We start from the raw sequence: 15633 nt of genomic DNA on the forward strand, positions 1-15633 counted from the left end.
CCTCTCAGGACTCACAAGATTTCCCTTGGAGCACATCAGAAATGTCAGAGATTTCAACCATCCAAACTCCTCCTGGCAAGAGGAATTCAAACAAAATCAAGTCCCCCAAATCCTCTCTCTGTGTTCTGCCCTTGGGCAAACTGTGACCAGCAGTTCTGGAACCACTTTGATACATCACAAGTGCATTTAATTGGAGGTCACCCTGTGCTCCAAGTTGCCTCTCACTGCACAGCAAGAAGGATTCTTCAGGAGCCCATTCCAGGGTCCCTGCTCTCAGTGCCCCCTTCAGCCAGCAAAACCCAGAGCTCAGGGAGAGGGATGCAGAGAGATCTTCCTGAAAAGAGGCCCTGAATGTTGAATTGCTATGAGACATGCAAGATGTTTTGCTGATTGAGTCTGGCCTAATTCAGTTCTGCCTTTTTTCTCCTCAACAGAAAACAATAACCGGAGGCAGCAAATGTCCAACAGCAGCTCCATGCCCCAGTTCCTCCTCCTGGCATTGGCAGACAGGCGGGAGCTGCAGCTCCTGCACTTCTGGCTCTTCCTGGCCATCTCCCTGGCTGCCCTCCTGGCCAACGGCCTCATCCTCAGCGCTGTAGCCTGTGACCACCACCTGCACACCCCCAGGTACTTCTTCCTGCTCAACCTCTCCCTCACAGACCTGGGCTGCATCTGCACCACTGTCCCCAAAGCCATGCACAATTCCCTCTGGAACACCGGAACCATCACCTACACAGGATGTGCTGCACAGCTCTTTTTCTTTGCCTTCTTCATCTCAGCAGAGTTTTCCCTCCTCACCATCATGTGCTACGACCGCTACGTTGCCATCTGCAAACCCCTGCACTACGGGACCCTCCTGGGCAGCAGAGCTTGTGCCCACATGGCAGCAGCTGCCTGGGCCACTGGCTTTCTCAGTGCTTTGCTGCACACAGCCAATACATTTTCCCTGCCCCTGTGCCAGGGCAATGCCCTGGGCCAGTTCTTCTGTGAAATCCCACACATCCTCAAGCTCTCCTGCTCACACTCAGGCTACCTCAGGGAAATTGGGCTCATTCGGGTTACTGCCTGTCTAATATTTGGTGGTTTTGTTTTCTTTGTTTTCTCCTATGTGCAGATCTTCAGGGCTGTGCTGAGGATCCCCTCTCAGCAAGGACGGCACAAAGCCTTTTCCACGTGCCTCCCTCACCTGGCCGTGGTCTCCCTGTTTATCAGCACTTTATTCTTTGCCCACCTGAAGCCCTCTTCCATCTCCTCCCCATCCCTAGATCTTATTGTGTCACTCATGTATTCAGTGGTGTCTCCAACACTGAACCCCCTCATCTACAGCCTGAGGAACCAGGAGCTCAAGGATGCCCTGAGGAAACTCATAACTGGGTGTTTTTCAGAAGCAATAAACTCTCCTTCTTCTGCTTGTTATGTACCTCATTAAAGGCCAATCCTTTTATGTACTTCATTAAAGGCCCACCATATCTTCTCTGTTTTTTACTCTTGGGCTGTTATTTTTGTGAGAATTGGTTCACACCAAAAAAGATATATATATCTCTTTATATAGATATAAACACCGTTTCCAATTCAGTGTTTGCCTTTCTAGCCTGGCCCACAGGCTGTACAAATTGGCAATTGTACTCACTGTGTGCTCAAACCAAATAAAGAACTCTGCCTTGACTTGTTTGCCTGACATCTTTCCTCTCTGACTTCTCTGCAGCTGCAGGGTCGGTGCCTCTGTGCAGAGCTGGGCCAGAAAAGAGTCCCAGCAGAGCAGCACTGCCAGGGAGCAGCAGCCCTTCTCCTGCGTGGCCTCCCCTCCCTTCCCTTCCACACTGTCCTGCAGAGCCCTGTGTTCCTGGAGGCCTCAGTGCTCTGGCAGTCGGTCCCAGTCCTGCTGCAGGACTGTCCAGGGACTGCAGGCAGGGACAGCCACGGGCACTGCTGGCACAGAGCTGACCTCTGCAGCAGCACTGCCATCCTGCAGGGGCATCTCCTCAGGCCAGGGCCTCAAGGCTTCCATCTGCTTTCCACTTTGCTCTCCAGGATGTGCCCAACACAACGCCCTGCAGAGGAAAACAGCAGTGACCAGCACAAGGGTGGGAGTGCTCAGGGTGGGGGCACCCAGCAGTGCCCTGACACAGCCAGCGCCGCTCCCAGCACTGGCCTCTCACCCCAGGCCATTGGGCTTGTTCTTCCCTCCAAGGAGGGACAGCAAATGACCAGCTCAGGAGTCCATGTTTGCACTGCATGCACAAGACATGCCCCTGTGTCACGGCTTGGGGCTGGGGGGGTGGAAGGCTTAGACAAAGTTGATGGCAGAAGCCGTCTCATTGAGCTACGAGGGGCAGAAAGGACCCCCTTGCTTTCCAAATTCCTTCTTAGAGAGGAGCCTGGGTTCGGCTGGATCCAATCTCAGGCTCAGATTTTGATTTAAACTGAAGGAATTATAGAGGTGTGATTCAAACACTTTGTCCTGCAGGTTTTAGTGATGGCAAATCAGAAATATTTCGATAAAATGAATCGTTTATTATGACAAATAAACAGACAATTGATCAGAGAAATGAATAGATGAAATACCTTAAATTTACAGAATTATTTCCTGCACAGTATAAAAGCCAAAACCTCCTAGCAGTATAGTGTAAGATAGGACAGTGCAGTCTATCAAAGTCATTCTTTTAAAGCAATTGGATCAAAGCCAGCAAAAAGAAACAATCCTGAAGTAGAGACTGGGGTAACTCACCCCACAACGACAGGGGATAATTCTCTCTCTTTCACTTTACCCCTGGGCAGTGACCATGAAGAGCTGTCCCTGCTTCATGGCAGAAGCTCTACACACTTCAAGGAAGTCTGTGGAAGAATCTGACACATCAAAGTTAAGACGGGGCTTTTATAGTTATCAAGGGTTTGACTGCCAGACATATTTGCAGGCCAGGGAGCAGTTTATCGGTCAAATCCTGCTTCAGAAAGCAGGATGTGTGTTTGAAGTTTCAAGAAGCATTTTGGGTTTAGCATAATTCAACATTAAAAACAGCACCTTGACACCAGCAGTAACTCACTACAGAGACCTTGCATTGTTTGCATTCTCTGACCATTTTTTAGGTATTATCCGAGCAGAGCATCCTGCCAGAAATGGCCCCTTGATTCCATGAGGTTGCAAAAACTCTGAGGGTTCCTTTGGTTCCTCGAGGCCCTACGGTGTCACAATGGCTCCTTGATTCCAGGATGTTCCAAAACATCCCAGGGTTCCCTTGGCTCCAAGAGGCTCCCCAGTGTCCCACCGGCCCCTGGATTCCAGGAGGCCCTGCAGTGTCCCAGTGGCCACTCGGTTCCAGGAGCCACAGCGGCTGCCGCCGGCGTCTGTGCCCGGAGCCGCCGCTCCCACGGGGCTGCCGCACTCACCGCCGGGGTTGCCGCTCGCGCAGCCGCCGCTCTGCCCCGGCTGCACCGGGACCCGGCACCGCCTCGGGCCTGCGCTGCCGCCTCAGCGGCCACAGGGACACAGGGATGGGGGACCTTTGCTCTGCCACTGAGGGGGCCTGGCTTTGTTCTGCTGGGGTCTGGGCTTTAGGAAAATTGCTGTTCATTTTCATGCTCCACTGGAACACCTCCTGAATTGTGTTCTCTGCTTGAATTGTAGCCCAAATGCAACAGTTTGGATACAGTTCCAAAATATTTTGGGAACTCCAGTCATTCCTGACACCAGGATGGAAATTCAGCAGATAACTAAAGCCAGTCCCCTTGGGAGCCCACAACCAGCGGGGCTGAGGGAGGCCCTGGCAGCTCCCCAGCACCTCCCTCTCAGTGGGACACCTCTGGCAGCCTCTCCCAGCTCGGGAACCCTCCAGTTTCCAACACTCCAAATGTCCCTCATGCCCAGGACAATTCTGATCCCCCTCAACAAACACTCCTCCAGCTGGGACCCTTGTCTGTTGGGAAAAACAAAGGGATTTGGGGGAGTGTTTCTCTGACAACAAGGAGAATTTGGGAGAGGGACCTTTCCATGCCCAGATATTGATGTGTCCACACATCTCTGCCTGGGTGTGGGTGTGAATTGACTGTGGTGGGAATGTTGTTATTGTGACTCTGTAATTCAGTCACTGTTAAAATATTAGCAAATGCTATTGAACCACTTGATAACTGTTCAATTGGTCAATAATTAAATGCTACTAATGTCTTTTGCCCCCTTGTCTTTAGATTCAATTCTTTTGTGCCCAGACCCTCTTGCATCCCAAGGCTCTGTGTAAATAATTTTCGTTCATCAAAATATATATTTTTTGTGACGTCCACTTTAAAATCCTCCTCCTTAGCTAAACTACAGAACAACTCCAATTAGCTGTAGAAGTCTTGAAGACTTGATGGCAATAAAAGAAGGAGAAATAATTTGTTTTTCAGTGTTTTAATGGGTCCCACAGTGTGTTTGGAGTTGCATCAGCTGTCAGTCCAAGATGGGCCATGTCAGAACTGGTGAGGTTGGGGGGTGAGGAGAAATGTTGATCCTACATGGTCAGTGTGGATCTCCTGAGGAGACACTCAGCATCAAGATCACTTGGAGAACACCTCTGTCACCTCTTCTCTGAACTAAAAAATATCCATAATTGAATTAAAACAAAAAAAGTACAAACTTTGAAGACTTGTTTTGAAATTGCCTTGAAGATAATTAAAGGAAGACAAAGAGATCCTGAGGGATTTCTGGAATTTAATGAGCCCCACGGTGTGTTTGCAGCCCAGCCCATGGTCCTGAGGTGCTGAGAGAAGATTGAAGCAGCTGCTCAAGAAGTCAGAAGCCAAACTCCAAGTCTCCTGAAGCATTGCTGGGCCCCACTGAGGGCAGGCCCTGACAAAGCCTCCCCAGGGACTCCTTGGAGCAGCTCCTTGGAGGCCAGGAGTGCAGGCAGACAAAGGCTCTGGGCAGGCCCCTGCAATGCTGAGCAAAGCCTGCCTTGGTTTTGTGGAGCACAAAGGCCAAGGCCTGAGCCCCAGGCCCTGGCCCAGCAGATCCTGTCCCTCCCGGCTGGCTCAGGGCTGTTTGGGGGGCACTGGGATGGGAGGGGGAGGAACAACAAAGGCCCAAAACTGGGTAACCCCTGCCAGGCTCCCGAGGGAGGGGCGAGGCAGAAACCAAGTGCAGAACCTGCCAGGAAAGTTGCTTGTGGTGGCCTGAGTGGCAGAGGCAGCTGCCAGAGGCAAGGGGACAAAGGCCTGGGTGCCTTTGGGCCTTGCAGCCCTGCCAGAGCCCTTGGCCATCTCTCCTGCAGGCTGTCCTGCCCTGGCCCTGCTGCTGCTCTGGCCTTGCAGGCTGCACACACCCCTCCTGCTTTCCCACCCCCTCCCAGCAGCATTTCTAGACCCTCCCTGATGTCTCTGCACCAGCTCTGGCTGTTGCCATGTGCACTTGGCCTGATTAATTTTGATCCTGAGCCCCTGTGCCACAGGACATCCCTCCCAGAGCCCAGGCCCTTCTCCTGGGGGTCACTGCAGAGCTGAGCAGATCCAGGTCACCTCCCATTCCTCTGCCAACCCCCTGGGCCTGCTCTGGGCCCTCCAGGTCCTTGCCTTGCTCCCAAGGGCTGTGGGTGTGCTGAATGGTCAGGGCTTGGGGTTTAGAGCTCAGAGTCGGGATTAGGCAGAACTTTGGGAGGTTTGTGGCACTGTCTGGTTCGTGATTAGGGGAAGAGCTTTTTGGGCTGGGTCAGGATAAAAGCTTGGTTTTTCACACTGGTAATACAGGTTTGGGAATGGAGTGGGCATTAGAGGAGAAATAAGAGTGTGGAGTTCTGGGTTTGGACTTTTTCTGGCTTGGAACTAGAGCAGTGGGTTCCTTTCCATGGGAGGAGCAGCACTTTCGGGTGGTGTTAGAACTTGAGGTTACAAAGTGCATAAAGGTCAATCAGGAGTGTTTGCAGTCAGTGCTTTTTCTGTCTTGGAATTAGAGCAGTGGATTTCTTTTCAGTGGGAGGGACAGCAGTTTTGGGTAGTGTTGGGGCTTGAGGTTACAAAGTGCATAAAGGAATGTTTGCACAGTCAGTGTTTCAGCAGCCTCAGCATTCCCTGAATCTGGTTTTACCTCATCAAAATCTTTCCTCTCTCTTGGCCATGCTCCTCTTTCCTTCACCAATTTTCTTATTCCTTTTGTCCCATTTCCTCCTAACCTCCTCAGAACTTTCATCAGGATGAGCTCAGCTGTGTGATGATGCTGTGCAACCTCATGGAATCAAGGAGCCACTGTGAAACTGCAGAACCTCATGGAATTATGGGGCCATTGTGACATTGGGAAAACCCTTGGAATCAAGAGGCCACTGGGACACTCCAGGGCCCCATGGAGCCAAAGGAACCCAGGGCCAATGGGCAACCTCCTGAAATAAAGGGGCCACTGTGACACTGCAGAAACCCATGGAATCAGGAGGCCATTGTGGCACTGCAGGGCCTCTTGGAAACATAGAAACCCCGGATTTCAGTGAATCAAGAGGCCATTCTGACCCTGAGGAACCTCATGGACTCAAGGGCCACTGTGACACTCCAGGGCTTCATGGAACCAAAGGAACCTTGAGACATTTCAGACCCTCATAGAACCAAGGGGCCACTGTGCCTCCCCAGAACTCCATGGAATCAAGCAGAGCCGCTGCCTCCCCCCCGCCGCCGCACGGACCGGAGTCGCCGGCTCTGCCCCGCTTGGACACCTCTGGGGTCAGCGTGTTCTTGGGCAGCACAACTTAGATCAGAGAGTTTCCCAGAGTTTGCTTTGCCCCCTCCTTTCCCCAGGGACTGGGCAGCCTCTTCCCATGGCCCCTTTGCTCACACAGGGTGTCCTGCTCTTCTCCTGGCACATCCCATCTCCCCACAGAGCCTTTCCCCAGGGGAACACGTCTGTGCTGGCCTGAGCAGCCCTTCCTGCACCTCCTGCCCGTGCTCCCCACAACCCCTGAGCTGGGGGGGCTGCTCTGCAGAGCACGGGGGCTGTGGGGCCCAGGACCATGGGGGACTCTGTTGGGCTGTGCTGCTCCAGCTGGGAGGCAGAGCCAGCTGATGGTGCTCCCTGCCACTGAACACCTCCCACAGAGGCTCCTGTGTGGCCATGGAGGGGGCTCAGAGGGGCCCTGCCTTGTTCCAGAGATGGGACATCCTTTGGGGGCTGCTCTTGATCGACCTGTTGAAGTTCACTGAGGGCAAGAGAAGTCACTGGCAAGAGTTTTCCCTGTACCTGCTGTGTCCCCTGGGCTTGCAGAGCTCTGTTTGCCACTTCACAGCAAGATTTAGTACTTGATCTCTGGGTGACTCCACCCTGGGCAGGATTCTGCTCCAGGGCTCCATTCCCTTCTGACTGGATGGGACAGGCTGTCCCTGCAGATCCTCTGTGCTCTCCTGCACTTCCTGAGTTCCTACAGACAAGTCCTCACCTGCCATCAGAGCCCTCACAAGCTGCAGAGCCCCAGGCAGGTGACTTGGAGATCATTTGTCACCTCCATTGGCCATTGGCCACCAACACACAACATCTGAACCAGCCCTCAGCCCCTGCAGTCCCAGTGGGTCCCTGACCTCACTGCACTGTCTCCATGGACAAACAAGCAAAGCAATGAGACTTTGCAGACTCTATTCCTTGGACTTCTTCTCGATACCAGTGCTGGGAAAAGACCTCAGCCTTCAGGAAGTGCCTGGAGGGGAACCCCTTTGCTGCTGGAACTGCTGTTGTGGAGCCCAGCACTGTCCCAGCAGTGCCCAGGGCCTGTCCCTGCCTGTGCTCACAGGCCTGACCCACAGCAGGACAGTGACTGAGCTGCCAGAGCACTCAGGCCTTGGGTACGGACAGGAAAGGAGAGGGTGGGAGTGCAAAGAGAGCAGCTCTGAACAGACCCAGTTCTGGTGCTCCCTGGCAGTGCTGGGACTCTTTTCCCCTCCACATCTGCAAATATGGAAATGTCCTCCAGCTTCAAGAGAGGTCTTGGAGGAAGGATTAGGGAAAAAGAATTTGCGTCCTTTCTTATACTCAGAGATTGTGATTCCCATGGACAAATTAACACAGGGAGGATGTTTGAGAAATACCTCGCTGCACAAACTTTTATTTTGTTTAAATGCACACAAAGCATGATTCCTGATTTGTATATTTTGTGGGTGAAAAAAAAGAGGTAGAGAGTGAATTCTATATGGGATGAAGAATAAAATTTCAGTGTTAATGACATGAACAGAGAGAAAAAACAGGAAAGCCCCTCACCCCCACCACTATCAAAAACTTAAGAAGGCAGGCTGGGCCCAAAATGAGTTACACAATGAATGTTCTGCAGAAGAAAAGATGCAGTTTATTGCTTCTGAAAAACATCCAGTCATTGTTTTCTTTACGGCATCCTTGAGCTCCTGGTTCCTCAGGCTGTAGATGAGGGGGTTCACTGCTGGAGGCACCACCGAGTACAGAACTGACACAATCAGATCCAGGGATGGGGAAGAGATGGAGGGGGGCTTCAGGTGGGAAAACAAGACAGTGCTGAGAAACAGGGAGACCACAGCCAGGTGAGGGAGGCAGGTGGAAAAGGCTTTGTGCCGTCCCAGCTGAGAGGGGATCCTCAGCACAGCCCTGAAGATCTGCACATAGGAGAAAACAATGAAAATGAAACAGCCAAACACGAAACAGGCACCAACCACAAGAAGCCAAATTTCCCTGAGGTAGCCTGAGTGTGAGCAGGAGAGCTTGAGGATGTGTGGGATTTCACAGAAGAACTGGCCCAGGGCATTGCCCTGGCACAGGGGCAGGGAAAATGTATTGGCTGTGTGCAGCAGAGCACTGAGAAAGCCAGTGGCCCAGGCAGCTGCTGCCATGTGGGCACAAGCTCTGCTGCCCAGGAGGGTCCCGTAGTGCAGGGGTTTGCAGATGGCAACGTAGCGGTCGTAGCACATGATGGTGAGGAGGGAATACTCTGCTGAGATGAAGAATAGAAAGGAAAAGAGCTGTGCAGCACATCCTGTGTAGGAGATGGTTGTGGTGTCCCAGAGGGAATTGTGCATGGCTTTGGGGACAGTGGTGCAGATGGAGCCCAGGTCTGTGAGGGAGAGGTTGAGCAGGAAGAAGCCCATGGGGGTGTGCAGGTGGTGGTCACAGGCTACGGTGCTGAGGATGAGGCCGTTGGCCAGGAGGGCAGCCAGGGAGATGGCCAGGAAGAGCCAGAAGTGCAGGAGCTGCAGCTCCCGCCTGTCTGCGAATGCCAGGACAAGGAACTGGGCCATGGAGCTGCTGTTGGACATTTGTTTCTTCCCAGCACAGGGACACTGTTCAGAAACAGGAAAGGACAGGGAGAAGTTAAGACAGGCTCCTCTAAGCAAAGCCACTTTATTTCTCATAGAAATCCCCTGAACTGAAACGCTTTTCCTTTCCCTTGTTTGTGCTGAGGGTGCTGTGAGGAACAGGAGCTCTGTTCATGTGCTGCCAAGGGCTGTTTTCCCCTTCTCCAGTGGGGACATGGAGCCACTGTGCCACAGCATCAAACACTCCCAAGGGATGTCAGGCATCATCCACCTTTAAGGGAAATGTTCAGTCTCCACTCTCAAGACGTGGAAGGGCTTAGCATGTCCCTTAAATAATGTTGTCTGTGTTTATCATTTTTGATGGTTGCATCTGGTACCTGTTCTTGTCAGGAGTACAAATCATCGTTTTTATGATGCCAAATGTAACAAGACTTTAAACAGGAGAGGACAAACAGCTCAGTTCTCCATACCTTAGTGCAGATCCAGGAGAGCTGCAGTGTCCCTCTGTCTGTTCCCATCTGCCCTCTGCTTTCCCTTGTCCTGCCTGAACATAACTTCACATGCAAATTAATTTTTAATAAACACAAATACCTACAGTCTGATGAGTACAGGGCAGCACTGTTTAAAAGGGCAGCTTTGTTAAATGTTCTCTGTTCCAGTCCAGCAATGCAGCATTGCCCAGGGGAATCTCTGGCTGTGCAGGCTCTGATGGCAATGTCAGAGCAATCCTGAGGAGGCTGGAAAAGTGACCCAGAGCTACATGTAAGGCAGAGGTGTGGTGATTTCTGATGCTGCCTGGTCTTATCTCCTCTAAGAGAAATAGATTTGGAGTTTCAGTGCCTCCTCCTGAACTATGAGATTAATTTTTAGGATCAATTTCCCACCCAGAAAACACATATTTGAAGATGGAAAGAACAGGATCCTTCACTTTCAGGTATCCCATGACTGGCTGTGCTTTCTTAAAACTCCTTTGAGAAATGTTCTGTAATGACCTGGAGCTGTGAGCAGCCCTCACAACCTGCAACCTACTCTAAACAGGTGAAGAGCCCTTCCCTGCCCTCCCAGGGGTTGCTCCTTGCCCACAGCCCTTCTGCCCCAGCCCTGGCAGCAGCTCCCCGGGCTGGCTGAGAGCTGCCCCTGGCAGGCAGCAGAGTCCCTGCCCAGCACAGCGCCCTGGGCTGCAGGACCCTGCTCTGCCCTACAGCCCTGGGCACCCCTGGTTGCACCCCCGGCTTCACAGCTCTTCCAAAGTGCCCCAAAACAGCCCCTGCTCACCCATCCCATCAGCTGGGGCTGGGCCAGCTTTAGGAGATGCCTCCAGGAGCTGCCCCTGCACTGCCCTGCAGCCACAGACTCACCATGTGCAGCCCTGCCAAGATTCCTCCTGCAGGGAGATCTCAGCCCTCCTGCCAGTGCTGAGCCCCTTGAAGCTCTGTCTGTGCCCTGCTGGTGTCCCTGAGCTGCCCTGGCAGTGCCCTCAGCCCTGCTGGGCTGTGCAGAGGAGCTGCTCACCAGCAGAGCTGTCTCTTTGAAGCTCTTCTTGCTTGCCAGGAGCTTCCTGTGTGCCAGGAGCCTGACCCAGCTCAGCAGCACAGCAACAGCTCCAGGCATTTCATGACCCCCTGGGGGGTTTGTCGTTGTTTACATGAGACTCAGTCCCTGAGAGGAAGTTCAGACAACTTCTCAAGAACTCAAAATGAGATTGAAACACTGAAGTTTCTTGTTGTGCTAATGAGTCTCACTGAGGGACACAACTGAGAACTTCTCCCTGGGTTCCAGTTAGAGCAGAAAACTGCAGACAGTGATGACAAGGATGGACAAGCAAGGGAAAGGTGGCTCTGATGCTGAATAAACTTTGACTTCTTTCCTTAATTCAGAGGACCAAGCCCTGACCCCCAGCCCCTGGGAAGGCAGATCCTGTCCCTGCCTCATTCCTCAGGGCTCTTCCTGGGGCACTGGGATGTGGGATGTGCAATGCCAAGGGCAGGACCATGGGGTGGCACCTGCCAGGCTGCTGAGCAGGGACAAGGAGGCCATGAGGCCCCCGGGCTGCAAGGGCCACTCCCCTCCTCCTGGCATCAGGGGCACAGACAGCAGCCCTGGCCAAAGGCCTGCAGAAGGTGGCTCTGTCAGGGCCTTTCAGCTTCTCCCCATCCCTGTCTCCTCTCCAGCCCAGGCTGTCCTACAGTGTCCATGCCCTGCCCCTTTCCCTGCAGGCTGTCGTCATCCCCCCGGCTGCCCCACCTGGCTGGCACCTTCCTGCACTGACATCTCTGCGTCCTCCCTGGCTCTTCCTGCACACACAAAGCCTTGGGCTCATCCAGACTCCTCCTGGGTGACGTGTTCCAGCCCAGTGTTTTCCATGGAATGAAATTCCTTTTTCCTCACGTTCACTCGGGACCTCCCCAGCTGCATTTGGCATTAATTCTTTCTTTCTCATACTCCTTTCTGCTCTGACAAAAGGATCCACCATCTCTAAACTCTCCCTTCAAGCTCTCTGAGGGCTGTCCTGTGCTGCCCTCAGTCTCCACACCACTGAGGGCACAGCTCCTTAGCCCCTCTCTAGTGCTCATGTGCTTGAGACCTTTAAAGCCCATTTTGGGAGATCTCTGGACACTCACTAATGTTTTTGCAGATGAAAATGTCATGCTCATAGTCTAAGGAAATCACAGTTGCCATGACAACCAGCAGGCATTTCCATTGCTATGGTCAGTTACCATGGCAAATAGAATACATTCCCATTGCCACAGTCAGTTACCATGGCAACCGTAATACATTCCCATTGCTATGGTCAGTTACCGTGACAAACATCACACATTCCCACTGCTACACACAGCTACCATGGCAACCATCACACATTCCCGTTACCACAGTCAGTTACCATGGCAACAAACATTCTTCCCACTGCTACAGTCAGTTAACATGGCAACTGGCATACATTACAATTGCCTCAGTCGTTACCATGGCAACCATCATACATTCCCATTGCTATGGTCGGTTACCATGGCAACCAGCATACATTTCCATTATTACAGTCAGTTACCATGACAACCATCAAACATTTCCATTTTAATGAGCAGTTACCATATCAACCAGCATACATTCCCATTGCTATGGTTGGTTACCATGGCAAGCATCAGACATTTCCATTGTTGTGGGCAGTTACCATGGAAAACAGCATACATTCTCATTGCTACAGTCGGTTACCATGGCAACCATCATACTTCCCACAGGTACAGTCAGTTACCAATGGCAACCAGCATATATTCCCGTTGCTACAGTTAGTTACCATGGCAACCATAATACATTCCCATTCCTACTGTCAGTTACCATAGCAAACATCATACATTGCCATTTCCACAGTCAGTTACCCTGGCAACCATCACACAGTCCCATTGCTACTATCAGTTACTATGGCAACCATCATATAGCCGCGTTGCTACGGTCAGTCACTATGGCAACCAGCATACTATCCAATTGCTATGGTCGGTTACCATGGAAACCATCATACATTCCCATTCCTGCAGTCGGTTACCATGGCAACCATCATACATTCCCATTGCTACAGTCAGTTACCAAGGCAATCATCATACATTCCTATTTCTATGGTCAGTTACCATGGCAACCACCATACATTCCAACTGTTACGGTTGGTTACCATGGCAACCACCATACATTCCCAGTGCTATTGTCGGTTACCATGGTAACCATCACACATTCCCATGGCTGTAGTCGGTTACCATGGCAACCATCATACATTCCCTTTGCTATGATCGGTTACCATGGCAACCATCACACATCCCCATTGCTGTGGTTGGTTACCATGGCAACCATCATACAGTCCACTGCTACAATCAGTTGCCATGGCAACCATCATACAGCCACGTTGCTATAATCAGTTAGCATGGCAACCATGTGAATTCCAGTTTCTATGGTCAGTTACCATGGCAACCATCATACAGTCCCATTGCTATCGTCAGTTACCATGACAACCAGCATACATTCCCATTCCTACAGTCAGTTATCATGGCAATCATCATACTTCCCACTGCTGTGGTCAGTTACTATGGCAACCAGCACACATTCTCATTCCCACGGTCAGTTACCATAAGTTACCACCATACATTCCCATTGCTGCAGTAGGTTACCATGGCAACCATCATACATTAGCATTGCTATGGTCAGTTACCATGGAAACCATCATACAGTAACGTTGCTATGATTGTTTACCATGGCAACTAACATACATTCTCGTTGCTACAGTCAGTTACCATGGAAAACATCATACATTCCCGTTGCTACAGTCAGTTACCATGGCAAACAACATACTTCCCACTGGTACAGGCCGTGACCATGGCAACCACAATACATTGTCATTTCTATGGTCAGTTACTGTGGCAACCATCATACATTCCTCTTCCTACAGTCAGTTACCATGGCAAACATCATACTTCCAGTTGCTACAGTCAGTTTACCATGGCAACCATGACACATTTCCATTGCTATGGTCAGTTACCGTGGCAATCATCATACTTCCCACTGCTATGGTCAGTTACCATGGCAACCATCATACATTCCCATTGCTACAGTTGGTTACCATGGCAAGCATCAATCATTTCCGTTGCTACAGTCACCATGGCAACCATCACACATTTCCATTGCTACGGTTTGTTACCATGGCAACCATCACAGAGTCACATTGCTATGCTCAATTACCATGGCAACCATCATAAAGTCACATTCCTATGGTCGGTTACCATGGCAACCGGAATACATTCCCATTGTTACAGTCAGTTACCATGGCAAACATGACACATTCTCAGTGTTATGGTCGGTTACCATGGCAACCAGCATACATTTCTGTTGTTACAGTCAGTTACCATGGCAACCATCAGACATTTCCATTGCTATGGGCAGTTATCATGGCAACCAGCATACATTCTTGTTGCTATGGTCGGTTACCATGGCAACCAGCATACATTCCCATAGCTACAGTCAGTTACTATGGTAAACTCTTGTTCCTCTTGGACAGAAGCAGATGCAGATGAGCCTCCTTGTTGTCCACCAACCTGGCAGCTGTGCTCTAAAGGCCTGTGTCCCAAGGGGTATCTTCACCAAGACTCTGCACAAACCTCTGGGACTCTTTCCATCCTGTCGTGGTGCCTTTCCAGTGAATTCCAGGGTTATCAAAGACAACTGGAATGGGCTCTTTGTCTCACTCCACAGTGTCACCTAAACCAGTCTCTCCTCTGACCCTCACCCACAAAAGTTCACCCAAGTTGTTCATCCCCTAGAGCAGCTGCACAGGTCCAAGAAGCTCCTTCCCGCTGAGGACACCTCTCTCCTGCTCTTTCCCTCCTGTGTCTCCTTGGCCTTCTCTCCCAACCCATCACAGACCTGCAACCTGGGAACTGTCTCAGCAGGCCTGGGCTGTTATTGCCTGCAAGTGGAATGAAGAGAGACTTGGGGCTGCAGCTCCTCCTGCCTGTGCCCCACACACAGGGCATTGGGGCCTGTCTGGCTGCAGCCCCTCAGCGGGGGCACCGGGGTAAGAACAGACTTGCAGTGGGGAAAGCTGCTCTGAAAGCCCCGAGAGCTGGGGGTGCAGAGGCTTTGCTGACAATGGCCTTGGGGGTGGACGTGCTGGGACTCAGGCCCAGGGGGAAAATCCCAGGCCTGATCCCTGAGGAGATCAGCACATGCTGCTGAAATGCTGGGGGAGAGAAGAGCCAGCAGAGGGAGGAAACAAGTGTGGACAGCCTGGGCTGATGTGCTTTGGACTCGTGCCTGGCCCGGCCTTGGCTGGGCAGAGAAGGGACAGCCTTTGTGTCCCTGCAGGGCTGGGATTCACTCCCTGCCCCAAAGGCCCCCAATGTGTCTGAGAAGCCCTGGGTGGTGCCTGTCCCACAACTGCTGGGAATGGGGACGGGGTTCCTGCACAGGCCCTGTGCTGTCCATGGCAGCTGCTGCACTTGTGCTGCAGAGCCCTGGCACCTCCCCTGCACTACAGGCCCCTCTTTGGCTGTTCAGTCCAGGCTCAGCTGCCCTGAATTAGGTTCAGCAGTGAAGGGATGTCCAGGAGACAACTGCCATTGTACTCTGAAGACATGTAGAAAATACCTCTGATAAAGAACAGGAGAGAGACCTCTCTCCCTGTGCCACCTGACTCCATTTGGTCACCTGAACACACCTATGGGCTGCCCTGGACAGAAGGAACATTGACAGGTTCTCCTGTCCTACATGTGGGCACCTTCTGCCACTGAAGTTGGCCAAAGCAATGTCCCAGCAGCCCCCAAGAAGATCCCACAGCTGCTGCCCTGGCTCTAGGAACTGCTCCATTGGAGCCTGCAGTTCCCAGCAGGAATCTCAGCCACCTCTGGCCCCTCAGAAGGAACCAGGGGTTTGTGTCCCAGCAGG

General features: G+C 51.9%; 1 protein-coding gene and 1 long non-coding RNA gene across 2 annotated transcripts in view; both read left to right on the top strand.

The window, feature by feature from the left end:
• The window catches only part of LOC135405704 (uncharacterized), a 614579-nt gene that overhangs the window by 124571 nt on the left and 474375 nt on the right, over positions 1 to 15633 (top strand). The window lies entirely within an intron of this gene.
• Positions 458 to 1457, top strand: LOC135405432 (olfactory receptor 14J1-like). Its single transcript, XM_064640128.1, has one exon. The coding sequence runs from the start codon at positions 458 to 460 to the stop codon at positions 1427 to 1429; it is 972 nt and encodes a 323-aa protein (XP_064496198.1). The 3' UTR covers positions 1430 to 1457.

This window comes from Pseudopipra pipra, chromosome W, assembly GCF_036250125.1.
Source record: "Pseudopipra pipra isolate bDixPip1 chromosome W, bDixPip1.hap1, whole genome shotgun sequence".
Lineage (NCBI taxonomy): Eukaryota > Metazoa > Chordata > Aves > Passeriformes > Pipridae > Pseudopipra > Pseudopipra pipra.

What these genes read in the sequence shown, in the direction of transcription:
- LOC135405432 (XM_064640128.1), top strand. Translation starts at nt 458, where the DNA reads ATGTCCAACAGCAGCTCCATGCCCCAGTTCCTCCTCCTGGCATTGGCA.